Source organism: Scyliorhinus torazame, chromosome 13 (genome assembly GCF_047496885.1).
Source record: "Scyliorhinus torazame isolate Kashiwa2021f chromosome 13, sScyTor2.1, whole genome shotgun sequence".
Lineage (NCBI taxonomy): Eukaryota > Metazoa > Chordata > Chondrichthyes > Carcharhiniformes > Scyliorhinidae > Scyliorhinus > Scyliorhinus torazame.
The window spans coordinates 82,645,856-82,666,822 of NC_092719.1; the positions used below are offsets into that span (position 1 = coordinate 82,645,856).

A 20,967-nucleotide genomic window follows, 5' to 3' on the forward strand; every position below is an offset into this window, starting at 1 on the left:
TTTTTGTGAAGCACCGCCTTAGCCCGATTGAAACTTGCCCTCCTTCTCGCCACCTCCACACTCCAATCCTGGTATATGCGGATCACCGCGTTCTCCCACCTACAGCTCCGAGTTTTCTTCACCCATCTGAGAACCATCTCTCTGTCATTGTAGCGGAGAAACCTCACCACTATAGCTTGAGGTATTTCTCCAGCCTTTGGTCTTCTCGCCAGAACTCGATAAGCTCCCTCCACCTCCAAAGGGCCCGCCGGGGCCTCCGATCCCATTAGCGAGTGAAGCATCGTGCTCACATATGTCCCGACGTCCGCCCCTTCTGCGCCTTCGGGAAGACCCAGGATTCTTAAATTCTTCCTCCTCGAGTTATTCTCCAGTGCTTCCAACCTCTCCACATACCTTTTGTGCTGTGCCTCGTGTGTTTCTGCCTTCACCACCAGGCCCTGTATTTCATCCTCGTTTTCAGCAGTCTTTGCCTTCACGACCCGAAGCTCCAGCTCTTGGGTACTCTGCTCCTCCTTTAGTCCTTCAATCGCCTGCAATATCGGGGCCAACAGCTCCTTCTTCAACTCCTTCTTCAGTTCTTCCACACAGCGCCGCAGGAACTCTTGTTGCTCCGGGCCCCATAACAAACGGCCACCTTCCGACGCCATCTTGCTTTGAGCTTCCCTTCCTAGCCGCTGCTCCAGAGGATCCTCCGCAATCCGGCCGCTATCCTCTCCCTTTTCCATGCGTGTCCGGGGCGGATTCCCTTCTGGTTTACCGCACAGTGTTTTTGCCGTTTAAATTGCCGTTGGGGCTCCTATCAAGAGCCCAAAAGTCCGTTCCAACGGGAGCTGCCGAAACGTGCGACCTTGCTGGTCATCGCCGCACCCGGAAGTCAACATATTGGATTTGTTTACCGACACGTGTATCGAGGTACAGTGAAAAATATTTTTCTGCGAGCAGCTCAAACAGATCATTTATTACATGAAAAGAAAAGAAAATACATAACAGGGATGAGAGATGTAAAAAGAGGATCTGTCTGGAAGAGCTCACAGAGTCACCATGCTCCGGCACCATCTTGGTACAAATTATTCTCTATTCCTTCCACTGCACCATTTGTAGCCACAATACGATATTACAGCCTGGCTCTCAAGAATTCTGCCCCGACTTCTCTCCAGGGTTCCACCTCCAAAAGCCAACTTAACCTTTTGTCTGTGCCTCTTCTTCATCATCCCACGAGTCTCGTTTTTTTCCCCCAAAGCCAAACAGTGGTCAAAAATAAATCACTAACCCGAGAGCCTGGAAGGCTGGGATAGACCTTGCCCAGTGCATGGAGAGGAACAATAATCTTGATGCAGACTCGCAGATGTAGTGCACGTTCAGGTATTCTGGCATAGGCGATGGCATAGTTAGCTGCAGGTGGAAAAAACAAGGGGAAAAGCGCTTAATTAATATCAAGAAAACAAATCGTCGGAAAAGCTTCCTTGTTAAGTAGAAGTTGCAGTTGGTGATATCATACTATCCTTGCTGTCTATGCTTAATTTACTGCTCAATGAGATATTTGAATGGGCATTTAAATCAACATCATTTATGCAAGTCACATTATATCTCTCTTTGACAGCCTTTAGTTTTTATTTTCCTTTCCTTTCCCGAGCACTACCTAGAAGGTGACACAACCACAAGTACACAAAACATAACAGACAAGAAATCAGTCTCAGGATCTTTTCTTCATTATTTCATGGGATGTGAATGTTGCTAGAAAGACCAGCATTTGTTGCCCATCCCTAATTGCCCTCGAGAAGCTGGCGGTGAGCTGCCCTCTTGAACCACTGGTGTTCAAGTGGTGAAGGTACACCCACAGTACCGTGTGGGAGGGAATTTCAGGATTTTGACCCAGTGACAATGGAGGAACGGCAATATAGTTCCAAGTCAGGATGGTATGTAGCTTGGTGGGGACCCTGCAGTTGGTGGTGTTCCCATGCATTTGCTGCCCTTGTACTTCTAGGTGGTAGAGGTTGAGGGTATGGAAGATGCTGTCGAAGGAGCTTAGATGAGGTGCTACAATGCATTTTGTAGATGGTACATACTGCTGCCACCGTGCATCGGTGGTGGAAGGAACAAATGTTTAAGGCGGTGGAAGGAATGCTGATCAAGCAGGTGGCTTTGTCCTGCATGGTATTGAGCTTCTTGAGTGTTGCTGGAGCTGCACTCAGCCAGGCAAGTGGAAAGCATTCCATCACACTCCTTGACTTGTGTCTTGGAGATGTTGGGCCGACTTTGGAGTCAGGTCGTGAATTACTCGCCACAGAGTTATCAGCCTCTGGCTTGCTCTTGTAGCCAGAGTATTTTTATGGCTGGTCCAGTTCAGTTTCTGGTCAATGGTAACCCCCAGAATGTTAAATGCGGGGGATTCAGTGATGGCAATGTCTTTGAAGGTAAAGGGGAGTTGCTTAAAATTTCTGTTGTTGGAGACAGTCATTGCCTGGCACTTGTGTGGTGCAACGGTTTCTTGCCAATTATCTGCCCAAGCCTGGATATTGTCCAGGTTTTGCTGCACTTGGACATGGGCTGTTTCAGTGTCTGAGGAGTTGTGAATGATGAACATTGTGCAATCATAAGAGAAAATCCCCAGTTCTGACCTTATGATGGAGTGAAGGTCATTGATGCAGCATCTGAAAATGATTGGGTCTCGGAAACTACCCTGCAGAACACCTGCAGTGATGTCCTGGTGCTGAGATGTTTGACTTCCAACAACCACAACCATTGTCCTTTGTGCCAGATATGACTCCAACCAGTAGAGTTTTCTTCCCAACTCTCAGTCTTCAATTTTACTAGGACTCCTTGATACCACACTCGGGTTGGATTTATCTCGTTTTTTTAGACAGAACACAGCTGAGCAATTTTCCACATTTCTGGGTGGAAGCCAGCATTGTAGTTATAAATGGATTGACTAGGGGTGTGGCTAGTTCTGGAGCACAGGTCTCCATTCTGTCAGGGGCAACCCATAGCCTGTTCAGTATCCAGTTCCTTCAATCGTTTCTCGATATCATGTGTCGTGAATCGACTTGGCTGAAGACGATGCTGGGGCCTCAGGTGGTGGTAGAGATGGATCATCCACTCGCCACTTCTGGCTTAAAAAGGTTGCAAATGCTTTAGGCTTGTCATTTGCACAGTTCTGCCGGTTTCCCTCAAACTTGAGGATGGGGATATTTGTTGAGTCTCCTCCTCCTGTTAGTTGATTAATTGTCCACCACCCTACCCATGAGTATGGCAGGGCTGTGGAACTTAGATCTGATTCGTTGGTTGTATGATCGCTTAGCTCTGTCTATTGCATGACAGATGCATCTGCAATAGGTAGATTAGTAAGGGCAATGAAGTTTTTCCCTCTTGTTGGTTCTCTCACCATTGCTGCAGACCCAGTCATGTCCTTTATACCATGGGCAGCTCAGTGGGTAGTGGTCCTCCCGAGTCACTTTTGGTAATGGACTTGGAAGTCCCCCATCCAGAGTATGTTTTATAGCCTTGCCATCCTTGGTTCTTCTTCCAATTGATGTTCAATATGGAAGGGTCCATCAGCTGGGGCAGGGCTTCCGACTGTATACTACTGTGCCACCACCTCTGGTGGGTATGTCCTGTTCCACTGACAGGGATAGTGATGGTGCTAATATAAAAGCAAAACACTGAATGCTGGAGTGAAACAAAAACAAAATGCTGGAAAAACTCAGGTCTGGCTGATTCTGTGGAGAGAGACAATAAAGTTAACTTTTAGTCCATATGACTCTTCTTCAGAGTTAAAGAGAGGGAGAAAAGTCTGGGTTATATACTGTAGAAGAGGGAATGGAGCCACTAGAGTAGGGTAGAATGTCAGTGATTAGTGGCAGCTGGCAACAAAGATGTTTAGGTCATGATACAGAGAAAGTGTTAATGACAGGAGAAGGTGCTAGTAGTTGCATAAAGGTAAGAAATCAGAATATGTGAATAGGAGAATAAAGGTCAGTGTTCAGTGAAAGCAAAAATAAAGAACAAGTGACAGATAGAGGGGAGGGGGAGGTTTGCTTTGGGCTTCACTGGACCATTGCAGCAGGCCAAGGACAGATATGTGGCATGAGGGCAAGATGTTGCTTCACCTGAAAGGAGCGTCCAGGGCCTTGAATGGTGAGGATTGAGGCGGTAAAGGGTCAGATTTCGCACCTTCTGCGATTGCGAGTGAAGGTGTCGTGGGAATGGGATGAGGAGGTCGCGGTGATGGGGGAGTGCAAGGTACCACGGAGAGAGTGGTCCCTGCAGATTGTTGGGGAGGAAGGGTGGGGAATGTGCTTCGTGGTAACATCATATTGGGGAAATAGTGGAGGATGATCCTTTGAATGTGGAGGCAGGTGGGTGGAAAGTGAGGACAAGGGGGTCCCAATCATGGTTCTGGGAGGGAGGGGAAAGGGTAAGGACAGAGGTGCGGGAAATCGGTCAAACTCGGTTTAGTGCCCTGTAAACCACAGGGTGGCACCTCAGTTAAGGAAAAAGACAGACATGTCACAAGTGTCATTTTCAAGGTTGGCATCATCAGAACAGGAGGCATAGAAACTCAATGGATGAAGTCCTTACAGGAAGCAGGATGCGAGGAGCTGTAGTCGAGGTAGCTATGGGAGTCGGTGGGCTTGTAATTAATATTGGTGGTCAGTTTATCACTGGAAATGGGTGGTGTTGTTTGGATCATTGACTGTAGTCAGTGAGTATGACTGTGTCAGGCTGCTGTTTGGTTTGTGGGACAGATCTCCCATCTTTGGCACAAGCTCCTAGATGTTTGCAAAGAGGACTTTGAAGGGCCGATAGTACTTGGGTTTGCTGTTGTCTTTTCCAGTGCCTAGGTCAATGCTGGCTAGTCCGTTGGTTTCATTCCTTTTAGACTTTGCAGCAGTTTGATGTAACCGAGTGGCTTGCTGACCATTTCAACGGGGAGTTAAGAGTCAGCTACATTGCTGTTGGTCTGGAGTCACACGTAGACCAGACCAGGTAAGGTTGTCAGATTTCCTTCCCTAAAGGTCTTTAATTAACCAGATGGGTTTGCATGACAATCAATGGCCTCCGACAACCATAACCACCTTCTTTTGTGATAGATATGACTCAAACTAATGGATAGATTCCCGCTGACTTAAATTTTTCAAGTCCTTGGTGTCACTTGATCAAATGTCAAGGTCATTCAGTCTCACCTCACTCTTTGCTTCAGCTCTTTTGTCCACGTTTGGCTTTAAATGAGATGAGGAGCTGAGTGGTTCTGATGGAACACAAACAGTCCACTTGATAGCACTGTCAACGGCACCTTCCATCAATGTACTGATGACTGTGAGTGGACTGATGAGGCATTAATTGAATTTATGCTCTTTTTTGGAGACATGACATGCCTGGGTAATTTTTCATTGTTGGATCGATGCCAGTGTTGTAAATGTACTGGAACAGCTTGTCTATAGGTGCAGCTAGTTCTGGAGCAGAAAACATCAGTACTACTACTGGGATGTTGTCAGGGTCCATAGTCTTTGTTGTAGCCACTGCGTTGAGCTATTTATCGATATCGCGTGGAGTGAATTGAATTGGCTGAAGACTGGCATCAGTGATGCTGGGGACATCAAGGGAAGGATAACAAAACAGAAGACTAATGATCGCTGTGAGACAATTCAAATTTCTTCACAATCAAAGAACAATACAGCACAGGAACAGGCCCTTCAGCCCTCCAAACCTGCGCCGATCACGTGTCCTATCGAGACCAACTGCCTCTATCATTTTATACCCCGTCTGTTCATGTGCCTATCCAGATAAGTCTTAAAGGTCGCTAACGTATCTGCCTCAACCACCTCACTTGGCAGTGCATTCCAGGCCACCACCACCCTCTATGTAAAATGCTTCCCGCGCACATCTCCACTGAACCTCTCCCCCTCACCTTGAACTTGTATCCCCTTGTAATTGTAAGTTCCGCCCTGGGAAAAAGCCAACTGTTCACCCTATCCATACCCCTAATAATTTTATAAACTTCTATCAGGTCGCCCCTCAGCCTCCGTCTCTCTAGGGAGAACAATCCCAGTTTATTCAATCTCTCCTCATAGCTAATACCCCCCCCCCCATACCAGGCAACATTCTGTACTCTCTCAAAAGCCTCCACGTCCTTCTAGTGCGGTGACCAGAATTGGACACCGCATTCCAAATGTGGCCTAACCAACGTTCTATATAACTGTAACATACTTTTCAAGCTTTTATACTCAATACCCCATCCGATGAAGTCAAGCATGTCATATGCTTTCTTTACCGCCATTTCAACCTGTGCTGCCACTTTTAAGGATCTGTGGACCTGTATGCCCAGATCTCTCGGTGTCTCTATGCTCCTGATGGATCTGCCATTTATTTTATAGCTCCCATCTGAATTGGATCTACCAAAGTGCATCACCTCGCATTTGTCCGGGTTTAATTCCTTCTGTCATTTCTCTGCCAAATTTTGCAGCCTATCTATATCCTGTTGTATTCTCTGACAATCTTCATCACTATCCGCAACTCCTGCAATCTTAGTATCACCCGCAAACTTGCTAATCAGACCCGCTACGTGTTTTCCTCAAAGTCATTTATATATATTACAAAGAGCATGAGGTCCCAGTACTGATCCCTGCGGAACACTAGTTACAGACCTCAACGGAAAAACACCCTTCCACTGCTACCCTCTGTCTTCTATGGCCAAGCCAGTTCTGAATACATCGAACTAGTTCACCCCTGACCCCATGTGATCTAATCTTTTGCACCAGCCTGCCATGGGGGACCTTATCAAATGCTTTACTAAAGTCCATGTAGACAACTTCCACAGCTCTTCCCTCGTCAAACATTTTGTCACCTCCTCAAAAAATTCAATTAAATTAGTGAAACATGTCCTCCCTCATACAAAACCATGCTGTCTGTCGCTAATAAGACCATTAGTTTCCAAACGTGCATAGATCCTATCTCTGAGAATCTTTTTCATTATCACTGACGGCAAGCTCACTGGCCTATAATTACCAGGTTATGCGTGCTACCCTTCTTAAATAACGGTACAACATTGGCTATTTTCCAATCCTCTGGAATCTCACCTGTGGCCAATGAGAACACAAAGATATCTGTCAGAGGCCCAGCGATTTCATCTCTTGTCTCCCTCAGTAATCTGGGATAGATGCCATCTGGCCCTGGGGATTTGTTTACTTTAATGCTTTTTAACACACCGAACACTTCCTCCCTCGTAATAACGACCTGTTCAAAAGTGTTTACACATCCCTCTGAGACACCACCAATCAATGTGTCCCTCCTCTTCTTTGTGACTACCGATGCAAAATACTCATTAAAGACCTCTCCTCCTTCCTCTGGTTCTACACATAATTTCCCTCCTTTGTTCTTGAGTGAACCAACTCTTTCTCCAGCTACCCTCTTGTTCCTAATATATGTATAAAATGCCTTGGGATTCTCCTTAATCCTGTCTGCCAAGGACAGATTTTAATATTGGGCAGTAAACAGACACCTTCAGACCAGCTCTTGTACCCCACAGCACTCGGTATTATCCAAGTAATATTACTTCAAAACTGCTGGTTCATTGCTGGCAACTACTACCCTGGAATTCAAACTACCTTGGGGACTTTACCAACAGCCTAATAAATTTAAACTGAAACATTAGGTTAGAATAGAAAACCCAAACTTTAAAAAAAATGAAATACAAGGAGGCAAAATAAGAAGTGGGTGTGAATTAAATCAAAAAGATGATGATTATTCCCATTATAACAAATTAGAAGACTAATGATCATGTAATTCACAAATTAATGACACGTGGAAACATTTTTTTACATCTTCTACTTTAAACTTTGGAGCTAGCTGAGGCCATTTAAATCTGGAAACAGTGTCCCTATTATACCCAAAAAGAGAATGTGCACATGATGAAAATCCAGCAAGAATGACCAGATTACAAAACCATCAATATCCAGATTTTTTTCTCTCTGACGATTAGCGAATTGTAAAAGTTCAGGAGTTCTTAGAGCTTCTGTGCTGAAGTTTCTGTGTCCCTGTTCCACTGCTAGAAGATTGACCCACTGCGAATCCCAGATTCCTGTGGCCACTAATTCTGTCCCTAATTCAGAGTGGGGGGTGGGAATGGGAATTTTAAATACACTTGGTCAAGTGGACCTGTTAATGCACATTAATGTTGCTCATTGCAATCAGGCTGGAGGAAAGGGGAGCTGCATCCATCCATACATGTTCCACCAAAGGAGCCTGGAGGTTCTTTGTGATTTTTGGCTCCAATGGGAGCTTAACTCTGGTACATTAGAATCATAGAATTAGAAGAATTATAGAATTCCTACAGGGCAGAAAGGGGCCATTCGGCCCATCGAGTGTGCATCGACCCTCCGAAAGAGCACCCCAACTAGACCCACTCCACCACCCTATCTCTGTAATCCCACCTAGCCACCTGGGTTGGCCAAGTCCCGATTTAAAATGGAGAACAGCAAAGGCTGAAGGAAAATTCAGCCAACACAGGCAGAAACCAGCAGGTGCAAGTTACTGTGTATTAAACTCTGCAAAAGCCCAGACAGCATTGATACAAGCAGCCATCTGCATAATAACGTAGCAGCCATCTACATATTAATAAGCGATCCCCGGGAACAATTGCATCATTTGGGACAAACAAAGCTAAGCCAGACTCCCAGGCGCCAGCAGGAGCCAACACAAAAGAGGTTAACGGACACCTCAAGACCGCCCATAGATCAGGGAACCGCTCCAGTATTGGAGAAATCGAACCAAACGATTGGAACAATGTCCAATCGCCCCGAAAGGCAGGAAGCCCCTGGGGACTATAAAGTTAAGCCCCCAAGTTCAAATCGTTCTTCTTGACCGGGTCACTCAGCAACACGAACCAACCCTTGACAGTGACCGGTGCAGCCGCCGCCGATATCCAGTAAGTCTTAAGTCAACGCTCGCTACGAGATAGGCGCTCCGAGCTACCAATCCGTACCAACTTCAAATCCCGCAGACTCAGAACCCGAACGAAAGGCCATTTGTTCCCCTGACCTGGTGGGCCAGTCCGAAGCTAAGTTTAGGCCTGTTAGTTGTAGAAGTAGCTTAGAAGTAGAATTTATGCATGAGTAGCGATTACTGTGTATAATAAATGTGCTTTGATTTGAATCTTACTAATCGATGTATTGAGTTATTGATCATTACTTGAACTTGAATCTCGTGGCGGTATCATAAAGATACCTGGCGACTCGAGAACAAAGGTTATAAAACAGAGCCAATTGAACCAACCAAAAGTTAGCAACATATTACTGGCGATATCTGACGGGATCCGAACTAGAAGTGGCTTAACCACTCCGGGAGAACCCAAAAATTTGAATTAGAGATCCAATTGGGAACAGAAAACCACAAGTGTTCAAGCAGTTCTGATCAATCCTCATAATTTGAAAGTGTGTTAAATGCATGCATAACTAACAGGGCTATAAGGTAAACTGATTGATTTTTTGTTGCGACAAAACTGTCGGGTGTTTGTATTTCGGAAATTAGCGAAAGCCGTACCCGTATTTACAGCACCGCCTTAGCAACCTTGTTCCAAATTTAAAAGAAGCATTAAGATAAGAAAGATGGCAATGCAGCACCTCATGAACCCAGAAGAATTTGCGGTCAAAGCGACCAGCAACAGTAGAGTAGGACAGTGTCCCGTATGGGAAGAAGAAATCAGGAAGTACCTCAAAGGGAAAGGATGGCCCCTTTGGAGCGAATTCTGTAGCAATGAGGAAACAGGTCCCGGGAGTATAGGACATACTTGGTGGGAGAACCTGAGCGAGATTCACAAGAGCAGCTTAGGGAAAACTCGCAAGCCGATGGCAATCGTGTCCTGCTTGGCACAATTGCGAGGCACAGAGGAGGTCGTTAGGACGCTCCTGAAAGAGATAGAAGGCATACATCGAATGAGCAAGGTCGATGTTAGTGAGGTAGAAAGAGAGAACGTAGAGTTAAGGAGGAAGTTGGCAGCAAAGGACGGAGAGGTGGATGATGCCAAGTGGGCACACCAGTCTTGTCTGGCGCACCTAAGCAGCTTCCAGTCCCAGTATGAAAAGGCCCATCAGGACACGCAACGTGCAGTCCTGGTACGAGAAGAAACCAAGAAGCAGGTAGAAGCATTGCAGAGGCAGTGTAGTGACCTGAAGGCAGCGTTAAGAGCACTCCATGATGCCACCACGGAGCAAAGTCAAAGCTCACTAGACCACGCAAAGTGCCGGAAGCAGATTGCAGAGCTGCAATCTCTGCTTTCAGTTCAAAAAGGATTCCAGGAAACCTTTGGAGCAAAATTAGATGAGGAAGACGGCCCTGATTGGGAAGAGTTAAATGAGACAGTACAGAGATATGTTCAGGGAACATGTGCGCAGGGAAATCCCCAAAAGAGAAAAGCGCCCCAACCCCTACAGAGCAGATAGTTCAGGCTCCAATGAACCCAGTCACCACCCACCGCACAGCCACATCGGACGATACGGAATTTCTGTACACACCCCCATAACAGTGACCCAATTACGGGACGCGTGCTTGAAAATCACACCGTTCCTCCCCACCTCAGACCCCCACTCTAAGTAAGAATAAGACAGAGCCCATACGTAGTGTGAGCAGCCGTTCAGATCAGACGGACCTGAACGGAACGGACTGACGGTGTTTGGGCTCCCCCAGTTGGGTCTGCGACACCCTTTGGGATAGGTCCGGACGACCGGTAGTCGCAGCGAAAATACGGGGACAGCCCATCGAGTTTCTCTGGGACACAGGAGGGTCCCGCACCACAACAAATTCCTCCACCATGTTCCAAAAGACACGTGGCCCACTACAGCCACTATCACCCTCAGCGGCTTTACAGGCCACTCACAGCAGGGACACATCACAGCCCCTGTACCCATTCAAATCTGCAACATCACCACCAAGCACTCCATAGTTTTAGTCGATCTGCCCCACACAGCAGAACACATTTTGGGCATAGACTTTATGAATTCCCACAATCTATCCTTTGATCCAGTCAACCAGTGTGTCTGGAAAATGGCAAAATCTGCAAGAGCCCCCGCAACGCTCACAATAGGTGAATATGCCAACAAAATTAGCGCAGTAGGCGAATTTTGGTTTAACCCGACGACAATTAGCACGGACAAGCAGGTTAGGGCAGTTTTACAGAAGAACAGGACAGCATTCGCAACCCACAAGCACGACTGTGGACGGATGACTGGTTCAGTACAAATCACAGGACCTGACCCTAGACCCCATAAGCAGTATGGATTTCCCCAAGAGGCAGAGGGAGAAATCGCAAAAGTAATCGACAGCTTATTAGAGCAGGGTGTACTTAGATCAGTAGCCTCCACTAATAATGCCCCAATTTGGCCAGTGAGAAAGCCCGATGGATCATGGCGACTGACCATCGATTACTGGGAACTCAACAAAATCACCCCCGCAGCAGCCCCCATGGTAGCCACAAGTCCCAAGACCATGCTCAAGCAGGGACTCAATTCCCGATACTTTACGGTTTTGGATATCAGTAATGGATTCTGGACCATTCGATTGGGAAAGGCGTGCCAGTACAAATTTGCCTTCACCTTTAAAAATCAACAGTACACGTGGACATGCCTTCCACAAGGATTCCACAACTCCCCCTCCATTTTCCACCGACAGCTGGCAAATGGTTTAGCCAAATTTTCTCGCCCCGAATGTCTGGTCCAGTACGTAGACGACCTACTACTGCAGGCAGACACCAAGGAAGAGCACATTGAGCTTCTGTCCGAACTCCTGGAACTCCTACAAGCAATTGGATGTAAAGTTAACCCCAAAAAGGCCCAGATTCTGGAAAATAAGGTGATATATTTGGGTACAATTATCACATGGTAAACGCGAGATCGAGCACAAAAGGATTGACTCGATTGCTAAATTGCCCCTTCCCCAGAACGTTTCAGCCCTCCGGTCGTTTTTAGGACTGGTTGGCTACTGCCGAAACCACATTGACGGTTTTGCCAGCAAGGCAACACCCCTCTCAGACCTCCTAAAGAAAGGAGCCCCCTGGGAATGGCTTCCGCAGCATACGGATGCTGTGGACTCTTTGAAACAAGCACTCATAGCAGCCCCCGCACTACAAGTTCCAGACCCGCTTTCCCCCTATGCGATAGAGGTAGCAAGCACAGACCGCACCCTTTCGGTCGTGCTCCTTCAGGAACGGCACGAACAGTTAAGGCCCGTGGCTTATGCCTCCAGAGTTTTAGATGCTGTGGAGCAGGGATTTTCAGCCTGTGAAAGGCACCTGCTCGCAGTTTTTTGGGCAGTACAGTATTTTTCTTACATTACCAGACTGAACCCCATCACAATCCTCACAGAACACACCCCCACCCAACTTTTACTGGACAGACGACTCAAGGACAGTACAGTTAGTCAGATAAGAGCAGCCAGATGGACCCTTCTTTTGCAGGGACGGGACATCACTGTTAAAAGGACAAAGACCAACACTTTTTTAGCCGACAACCTACAGTACCCGGAACCCCCCATGAATGTGAAATTATATCTCCACACCACAACACAGGCCCCTTTATTGCTAAAACACCCCCCAGAAAGATAGGTAGTTCACCCCAGAGCCCCAAGCACACAGACACGTGCGAACCCATAAAGATATATGTGGATGGATTGTCCACAATATTAGAAGGGAAGCGCATAACAGGATGCAGTATTTACGTCAAGGAAGCGCAGGGACGCGCCCTAGAAGAAATAGCAATAAAACTTCCAGGACACTTAGGCGCGCAGGCAGCAGAACGTGCGGCCATCGAATACATAGTGGAACAGCCAGATTCCTTCCCCAGTACAGCAGACATATATTCGGACAGCCTCTATGTCTGCAACAGCCTTACGGAATTCGTACCCCTGTGGAAAGCAAGAGGATTTGTTTCCGCAGACGGAAAACCCCTCCCTTCAGCCCCATTGCTCCGTCGCATTTTAGAGCGAGCACAGAACAGGACTTTTGGGATAGTCAAAGTTCGTAGTCACCATCGTTCCTCCCGCCCTGGAAAAGCCGACGCACTGGCTAAAGCAGGTTCCAGGCATGGATATTTTTGGACACCCCCCGAAAGTGCACCAGTGAATGCAGTTCAGGTCTCACAGACTAATATCGAGGATTTAGTGCAGGCCCAGAAGCAGGACAGCAAACTCAGGGAGATTTTGAAAGGAAACTATCCAGCCCCCTATGAGAGGTTTAAAAATGCTCTGACCACACATGATGGTGTGGTGTTAAAAGACACCCTTTATGTGTTTCCTGAACAGGACAGGAATCAACTGATTTGTTTATTCCATGACAGTCATGGACATCAGGGAATCGATCCCACTACAGCCCACCTCAGGCAGCTCTGCTGGTGGCCGAGTTTAAAGGACGATGTAAATCGCTACATTGAGAATTGCCTCATCTGTGCCCAGAACAACCCGGACAGATACGCCAAAAAGGCTCAGCTCAGTCACACCCGACCCGTTAATGGCCCCTGGACTAACCTCCAGATTGATTATATAGGACCATTGCCCCCTTGCAGTAATGGTTATAAATATGCACTTGTAGTGATAGACACGTTTACAAAATGGGTGGAAGCATTCCCATCCAGAACAAACATGGCAAAGACCACAGCCAAGATCCTCACCCACCACATCTTTACGAGATGGGGACTCCCCCGCAGCATTGAATCCGACCAAGGCTCCCATTTTACGGGACGTGTCATGAAGAACATCCTCACGATATTTGGCATTACCAAAAAATTCCACATTGCATACCACCCCCAGTCAAGTGGTATCGTGGAGCGCATGAATCGGACCCTAAAATCCTCCCTCAGAAAAATGGTCCAGCAAAACAACACCACTTGGGACTCAGTCCTCCCTTTTGCGCTGATGTTTTTGCGAAATACAGTTTCAACTTCCACAGGTTACACCCCACACACTCTCATGACCGGATGCCCCATGAAAGGCACAGAATTTTTATTAGGATTAGATTTGACCAGCCCCGAAGTGACAGCCCTCACACACGAGAAAGCAGTAGAACAATTAGTGGAGAATGTTAAAACGGTTCAGCTAGCAGCCGCAGTGAAATTGGGCACAAGAAAGAAACAGAGCAAGGCCTGTTTCGATAAGACAGTGCATGCGACCGAGTTCAGTGTAGGACAGCAAGTCATGCTCTCCGTATACAACCCCAGCACAATCCTGTCACCAAAGTATTCGGATCCGTACTCCATTGCGGACAAAGTAAGCCTCTCCGTCTACAAAATAAAGTATCCCAATGGAAAGACTGCGTGGTTCCATATCAACCAGCTGAAGGCATATGGAACACAGTCTAACCACGCACATCACGTCATGCTCGATGCAGTAGACCACGCCCCGCCCACAGCCAACGTAACCCTACCCTCCCCCAACATTTCCAGCCCAGCCACAGACTCAACCTCGACTCCACCCCCGAAATATACACTCCGTCCCGGAACGCCAGACAGCAGCAGCAGCGACAGCGACTGTGACTCAGACAATAGCCACAGCACGCCACCCTACTATCCCCATGCAACAGGCCCCATACCCACCGAATCTGAGCACGATTCGAGTGATCCCTTCACAATCACTTTCCCAAACAAATCCCACCACTGACCACCGACCTACAATGACGACCCCGATTCCGTCCCCACAGAACTAGACACTACCTTTTGGCACTGAGATAATTCGTACAGACTCGTCCGGAATGACGAGAGCGATCCCAAATCACACCATGCAGCCCTATCAGCCCTGATACACTTGAGAGTCTGGCATCCGGGTGAAGATGACGACTTGGAGTCAGACTCCCAAAACGAGAACCCCTTTGCGACCCTGTTCGCAACCGATAACTGAGGTGTCCAGATGATGTTTTAAAAGGAACCGCTTGGGAGAAAACAGTGTCCTTTCTGATGGAACCTGCAGCATGTTTGATGTTGTTTGTACTTGTACTGTTAAATGTTGTATGTTAGACCGGAGTTTTTTTTTCCCACAGCCCCACGCCTTATTTATCGGCCGAAACCTCTGAGAACTTGTCCGCAGAGACTTGTTAATGTCCCAGACGCCAGTTCAGCGGAATTCGTCTGTCGACGGAAACACAGACCCCCGTTCATAACTGCCCTTCTGGTTCGAAGGAAGAACCAATACGGCAACCCCCCACGATGACTACATTTCTTGCCCGTTCTTGTCGGTTGCTCAGGCAATGGAGAAACGGCATTGGGACCCGCCCTGCCTGGGAACCTATAGGAATCTTTAATTTATGGGATCTTAACCTGTCGAACTACGCCAAGTTTGGGGGCAGCTTAGTTGATGAATCAAAGTCCAGGCGCAATACGATAAGTGGTAAGATTTGTACTATTTCTGGACTATGCCAAGTTGTTCGATTCCTTGTATTATTCGACTGTGTAAAGTTGAAGGAATTTATATCATTTCCACTATACGGTTACCAGTAGCACTTTGCGAATACTGGGACTCAGCAGAAATTTGCAGTTAAAACTTCTCAGGTACCAAAAAGAATTGTTTTATTTGTAGTCGCTTGATTACAATTTGAAAGTCATTTAAAAGGCAATTCGTAGACAATTCGAAGCTTTCAGAGAATTACAGACATTATCTTTTTTGCTTAGGCAGACAGCTCGAAAGTAACTTTTAAAAGGTCAAAGTTTGGCAATGAAACATGGAGAGAGAGAGAAAGCTAATCTTCAGCTAAACTCAAACTCAAAGTCAAACACTGACACAGACTGACAGAACCCCCAAAAGACATCTTTAAAATGGAGACTATTAAGGACAAAACTGACTAAACTAACAGAAAGACAACACAAAGACAACACTAAAATGGCGGGCGGAAACTTTTCAGTTATACACTTTCATATCTATCTTAAATCATCTAATCACACCCCAATATAATCCTAATTGGTTTGGGTTAGACTCAAACACATTTGATTTGATGGCAAGCCGTCCATCTTCAATGTGCAACATCAGCTTTTTAATTGTTTCATGTCTACCTGTTATGGAATGTGATATTCTGCTAATCTTTAACAGCAATAGACTAGTTGTAAGCTGGCTTGGCTAATGTAACAATTGAGACTTCATATCGAGAAAGATTGAGTAAAATATATATGATTCAATGCTCTTACAAACTGCATTGGACTCTTGCCACCTCGTTGCCATGGAACTCAGTCCTTGGCCTTGACAATTAGCACAAGCAGTGTCAAATTGTCTTGCAACTGTGCTGTTATAATCTTATAATGGAATTTCATGCTGTTTCATGTATCATATTGAAGTCCTGAATTTATGTGCGCTGAAATTCTCATTTTTAAAATGAGTACTTAAACAGCTATCTTTTACCTATACTAGTTGTATTCGAAATACCTGGCTTCTACAGAACCCCCCTCTGGTCAGCTACGTTCGGGTAGAGCACACACGGCATTGGTCGCCGTCCTACCCAGGAACTCCATCCAAATCGTACCCGTCGCGGCCCATACGCACCTCATTTCAGCAAGTTTTGTTCAAAAAGTTTTGTTTTGTTTCAGGTGACCCTTAGGCTGCAAACCTTATGCTATTTACATCCGCAAACATTTGGATGGTAAATCGCACAGTCTGCGAGACGGCTCGCACTGGTTCATTATTTGTAAGTGTGTCTTGTCCTGAAATTCGGTTTTCGAAAAGAAAAAAAAAATGGGGGAGTCACACATAGTGACCAATTATGAAGGGAGTAAATGGCACTAAAGGACAGACAGGCTATCATACGAGATATTAAACCAAGATAGTAACAGACACTATGCTTGATCCCACAGAACTCCAGAAGCTCCAGGACCAGAGAAGAGAAGTGAAAGAAGAAGAACCATGAGGAAATCCTCCACGTGGCTCATAACCCTAATGGACATTTGGTTGCACGCGAATGCGAATCCCCTGACCTCAACCCCCCCCCCCCCCCCCCCCCCCCCCCAGCCGTTAATGATTCAGTTCCCCACAGTACCAAGAGCCCAGTCACAAGCAACACCACACTATCTTGGTGTGACAGGTTTATAACCTGGTTGTATGGTTTAGGAAGTTAGAGTGATGAAATGTTTGAGTGAGTGTAGTTTATTAAGGATAGGTAGAGGTTCTGATTTTCTAGTTTTGTAATGCATGTCCCTGTTTGACAAAGCGCCCCTCAGAATTGTCAGTTAAAAACTTTTGCATAGTTATGGTCAGTGTAGAGGCCATAGAAGAGTGCTCACTGGGTCAGGGAATGAAAAACAACGCAGTTATGTGATCCTTCACGCTTCGCATTAGGATCACAAGGAGGGTGTGTAGCCACTTGGGTTGGCCAAGTCCCGATTTAAAATGGAGAACAGCAAAGGCTGAAGGGAAATTCAGCCAACACAGGCAGAAACCAGCAGGTGCAAGTTACTGTGTATTAAACTCTGCAAAAGCCCAGACAGCATCGATACAAGCAGCCATCTGCATAATAATGTAGCAGCCACCTACATACTAATAAGCGATCCCCAGGAACAATCGCAACATTTGGGACAAACAAAGCTAAGCCAGACTCCCCGGCGCCAGCAGGAGCCAACACAAAAGAGGTTAACGGTCACCTCAAGACCGCCCATCGATCAGGGAACCGCTCCAGTATTGGAGAAATCGAACCAAGCAATTGGAACGAAGTCCAATCATTTGGAACCAGGTACAGGGTCCGCCCCGAAAGGCGGGAAGCCTCTGGGGACTATAAAGTTAAGCCCCCAAGTTCAAATCGTTCTTCTTGACCGGGTCACTCAGCAACGCGAACCAACCCTTGACAGTGACTGGTGCAGCTGCCGCCGATGTCCAGTAATTCTTAAGTCAACGCTCGCTACGAGATAGGCGCTCCTAGCTACCAATCCGTACCAACTACGAATCCCGCAGACTCAGAACCCGAACGAAAGGCCATTTGTTCCACTGACCTGGTGGGCCAGTCCGAAGCTAAGTTTAGGCCTGTTAGTTGTAGAAGTAGCTTAGGAGTAGAATTTATGCATGAGTAGCGATTACTGTGTATAATAAATGTGCTTTAATTTGAATCTTACTAATCGGTGTATTGAGTTATTGATCATTACTTGAACTTAAACCTCGTGGCGGTATCGTAAAGATACCTGGCGTCTCGAGAGCAAAGGTTATAAAACAGAGCCAATTGAACCAACCAAAAGTTAGCAACAACACTAAGGGGCAATTTAGCATGGCCCCACCTAACCATTCAGGCAATCATGGGCTCCAGGTTCAAAATGCTGCTGCGGAAATGACTGGAGCCATTCCTGGGGGCTCAAGTACGATTGATTTGAGCTTTCAACTGGCAAGAATTCAGATGAGTCGTTAAGAGTTAGCCATGGCTCGATGGTCGAACTCTTGAGTTTGAGTCAGAAAGTGGGTTCAAGTCCCAATATAGAGACCCGAGCACATAATCTCCTTCTTTGGCTCAGTGTCCATTTTCTTTCCCATTACAGCTCTGTACAGGATCTTGGATCATTTTTCTATGTTAAATGTGCTATGTAAATACAAGTTATTCTTACCATCACATAGAATTACATTAAAATTTACAACATGGAGACAGGTCACATCGGCCTCCTCCTACCTTACTTAATCTAACCCCATCAGCATATTTCCTCCTCATGTGTTTATATAGCTTCCCCTAAAATGAATCTGTTTTCAGTCACTTAATAATAATAATCTTTATTGTCACTAGTAGGCTTACACTTCCCTCCATCCATGAGTGAGTTCCATCTTTATTACCACATTCAAATGAAAGTGCACAATAGGACACAGAACTATGAAAAAATAGTTTTTGAATTCCATTGTGAAAATCATAACATTTCCATACATAATTCTGTAAGGGCCCTTCCTGTTGATTCTCTTATTTCCTAATTATTTTACTTTATGGTTATTGTTTTGGTCCATGGATCTTTAATGCAAGATACCGTTAAGTCAAGAAAGGGAAGTGAGGAACTTTAAAGTTGCAAAATAGCACACTGTGCTGTGAAGATGTAGAACAGAAGACTCAGACTTTATGGCATCCCAGAGATTGGAAGGATTTGGTTGACTGGTGGCTAATGAATTGGCCAGGGGCAGTATTCTGCCAGGCAACAGACAGCAATTGGGTCCAGCCAGGTGAGTTTTTTTCAGAGAATCTGCCAGGGAAAGCTCCTGGATGCTAAGAGAGGCTTTGTGTTGTTCTCTTTCTCTCAAACGTTTCCTGTCTACTGTTTCTGAGTTTGCAGAGAAGTCTTGAGACACCAATGAACCTACAGTGAAAACCATTACAGACTGAAAGCAAAGACCTCATTAAACTGGAGGCCGAGGCTGAAAGAATCAAACTGGAAGACGTCTATCTGAAAAAGAGACTTTTATCCTTTTTGTTTTTACACCCCTCCTTCCCCTCTGTGTTTGTCTGCCATGTGTGTGTATAAAGGGTGGGGCAGGTTAATGGGGAGGGGCTGGTTAGGAAATACATTAGATTCACCAGTTGCATTTGCTGCACATTTAACTACAGTTATTGTTATTAATAAAAGTTAATTGTGTTTAAATTTACAAACCTGGTGCCTGTAGTTATTAGGCAGCCAAAGACCAAAGATTGAGTATTTTTAAAATTAAGAGTTAATTTCAACTGTGCTGCCACTCCGGGTCAAATGGGGCTGGAATTGACTGCGCACTAGCCCAGCATGTCATAACAATACAGAAAATGGATTGTAACATAATCATTAGAAGTTTGTAAAACATTGAAAGCTGTGCAAGTGTAAAGAAATTTATCACATGTCAGAATAACGTGAACATGGAATGCACATAACCATACCTTGAAAGCGACGTGTACATCGCTGAGAAGAGGACCCTCAATCTCGACAACAGGAAGGGACTGTTCTCCGCTAATTAGCTGGATATTGGCACCAGAAGTATCCATGCATTCTGCCGAGTTCTGAACAGCTTGCCCCTCTGCAGGGTTTAGTGCTTTTGCGAGTGTATCAAATGCCCTGAAATACCAACAGTCAGAAAACACAGGCATGTTTTATCGAAGTAACATTCCCAGTCACACTTCAATTTTACTGGTGTTGTGAAGTTTTTTTAAATTTTTCCAATTAAGGGGCAATTTAGTGTGGCCAATCCACCTACCCTGCACATCTTTGGGTTGTGGGGGTGAAACCCACGCAGACATGGGGAGATGTGCAAACTCCACACGGACAGTGACCTGGGGTTGGAATCGAACCGGGGTCCTTGGCGCCATGAGTCAGCAGTGCTAACCACCACCACCATGACTCGCATGTCATGAAGTTAATATAGAATAGGGAGGACTTGGCATAAATCAATTGATTGAAAAGGCTGATGTTCCAGTGTTTCAATTAACTCTCATAACTATTTGACCAGCAGAAGATTAGCATGACAGCAAGATCTTTGGTGCAGATTTTACAGAAACATCCTGGATAGTTTCTTTTTGTGCTGTTTCCAGGGCAAACACCAATGATCATTTACATTAAAAAATTAATTGTTATCCTGCCCTTTTGTTTGTAATGAAACTAAGGGGAGTTTTGCTAGGTGCTTTTGCAAACCACAGCCATTATACTACAGAATAATCTCGGAGTGAGCTGGCTGAAATCATATGGGTTTGATCTACTTTTAAGTTATTACCAAACTGTGAATAAAATGGTAACTACAGAAAGCAGGACTGTACACGCAGTTTAAAAAAAGTAACGGGATTTCCAAAATGAAACAGGCATCACATTCTGACCCCTCTGACCCTTACGCTTGTCTGATGAGATTCAAGGCAACAGCGCCAGGGACCCGGGTTCAATTCTTTGGTGACTGCTTATCTGGAGTTAGCACGTTCGCCCAGTGTATGCGTGGGTTTCCTCCGAGTGCACCTGTTTCCTCCCGCGGTCATGTGCACGTTAGGAGGATTGGCCATGCTAAAATTGCCCCTTAGGTGTCCAAAGATGTGCAGGTTAGGTGGGG

General features: G+C 45.9%; 1 protein-coding gene across 15 annotated transcripts in view; it reads right to left on the minus strand.

The window, feature by feature from the left end:
• Nucleotides 1–20,967, minus strand: part of nr2c1 (nuclear receptor subfamily 2, group C, member 1) — a 172,465-nt gene that overhangs the window by 23,080 nt on the left and 128,418 nt on the right. For all 15 annotated transcript variants that reach the window (XM_072471898.1, XM_072471908.1, XM_072471907.1 and 12 more), the window contains 2 exons: nt 19,817–19,991; nt 1,271–1,392 (listed from right to left, as the gene is read on the minus strand). In XM_072471898.1, coding sequence (XP_072327999.1) covers nt 1,271–1,392; nt 19,817–19,991 — 297 coding nt within the window. The remainder of the gene's footprint in view (nt 1–1,270; nt 1,393–19,816; nt 19,992–20,967) is intronic.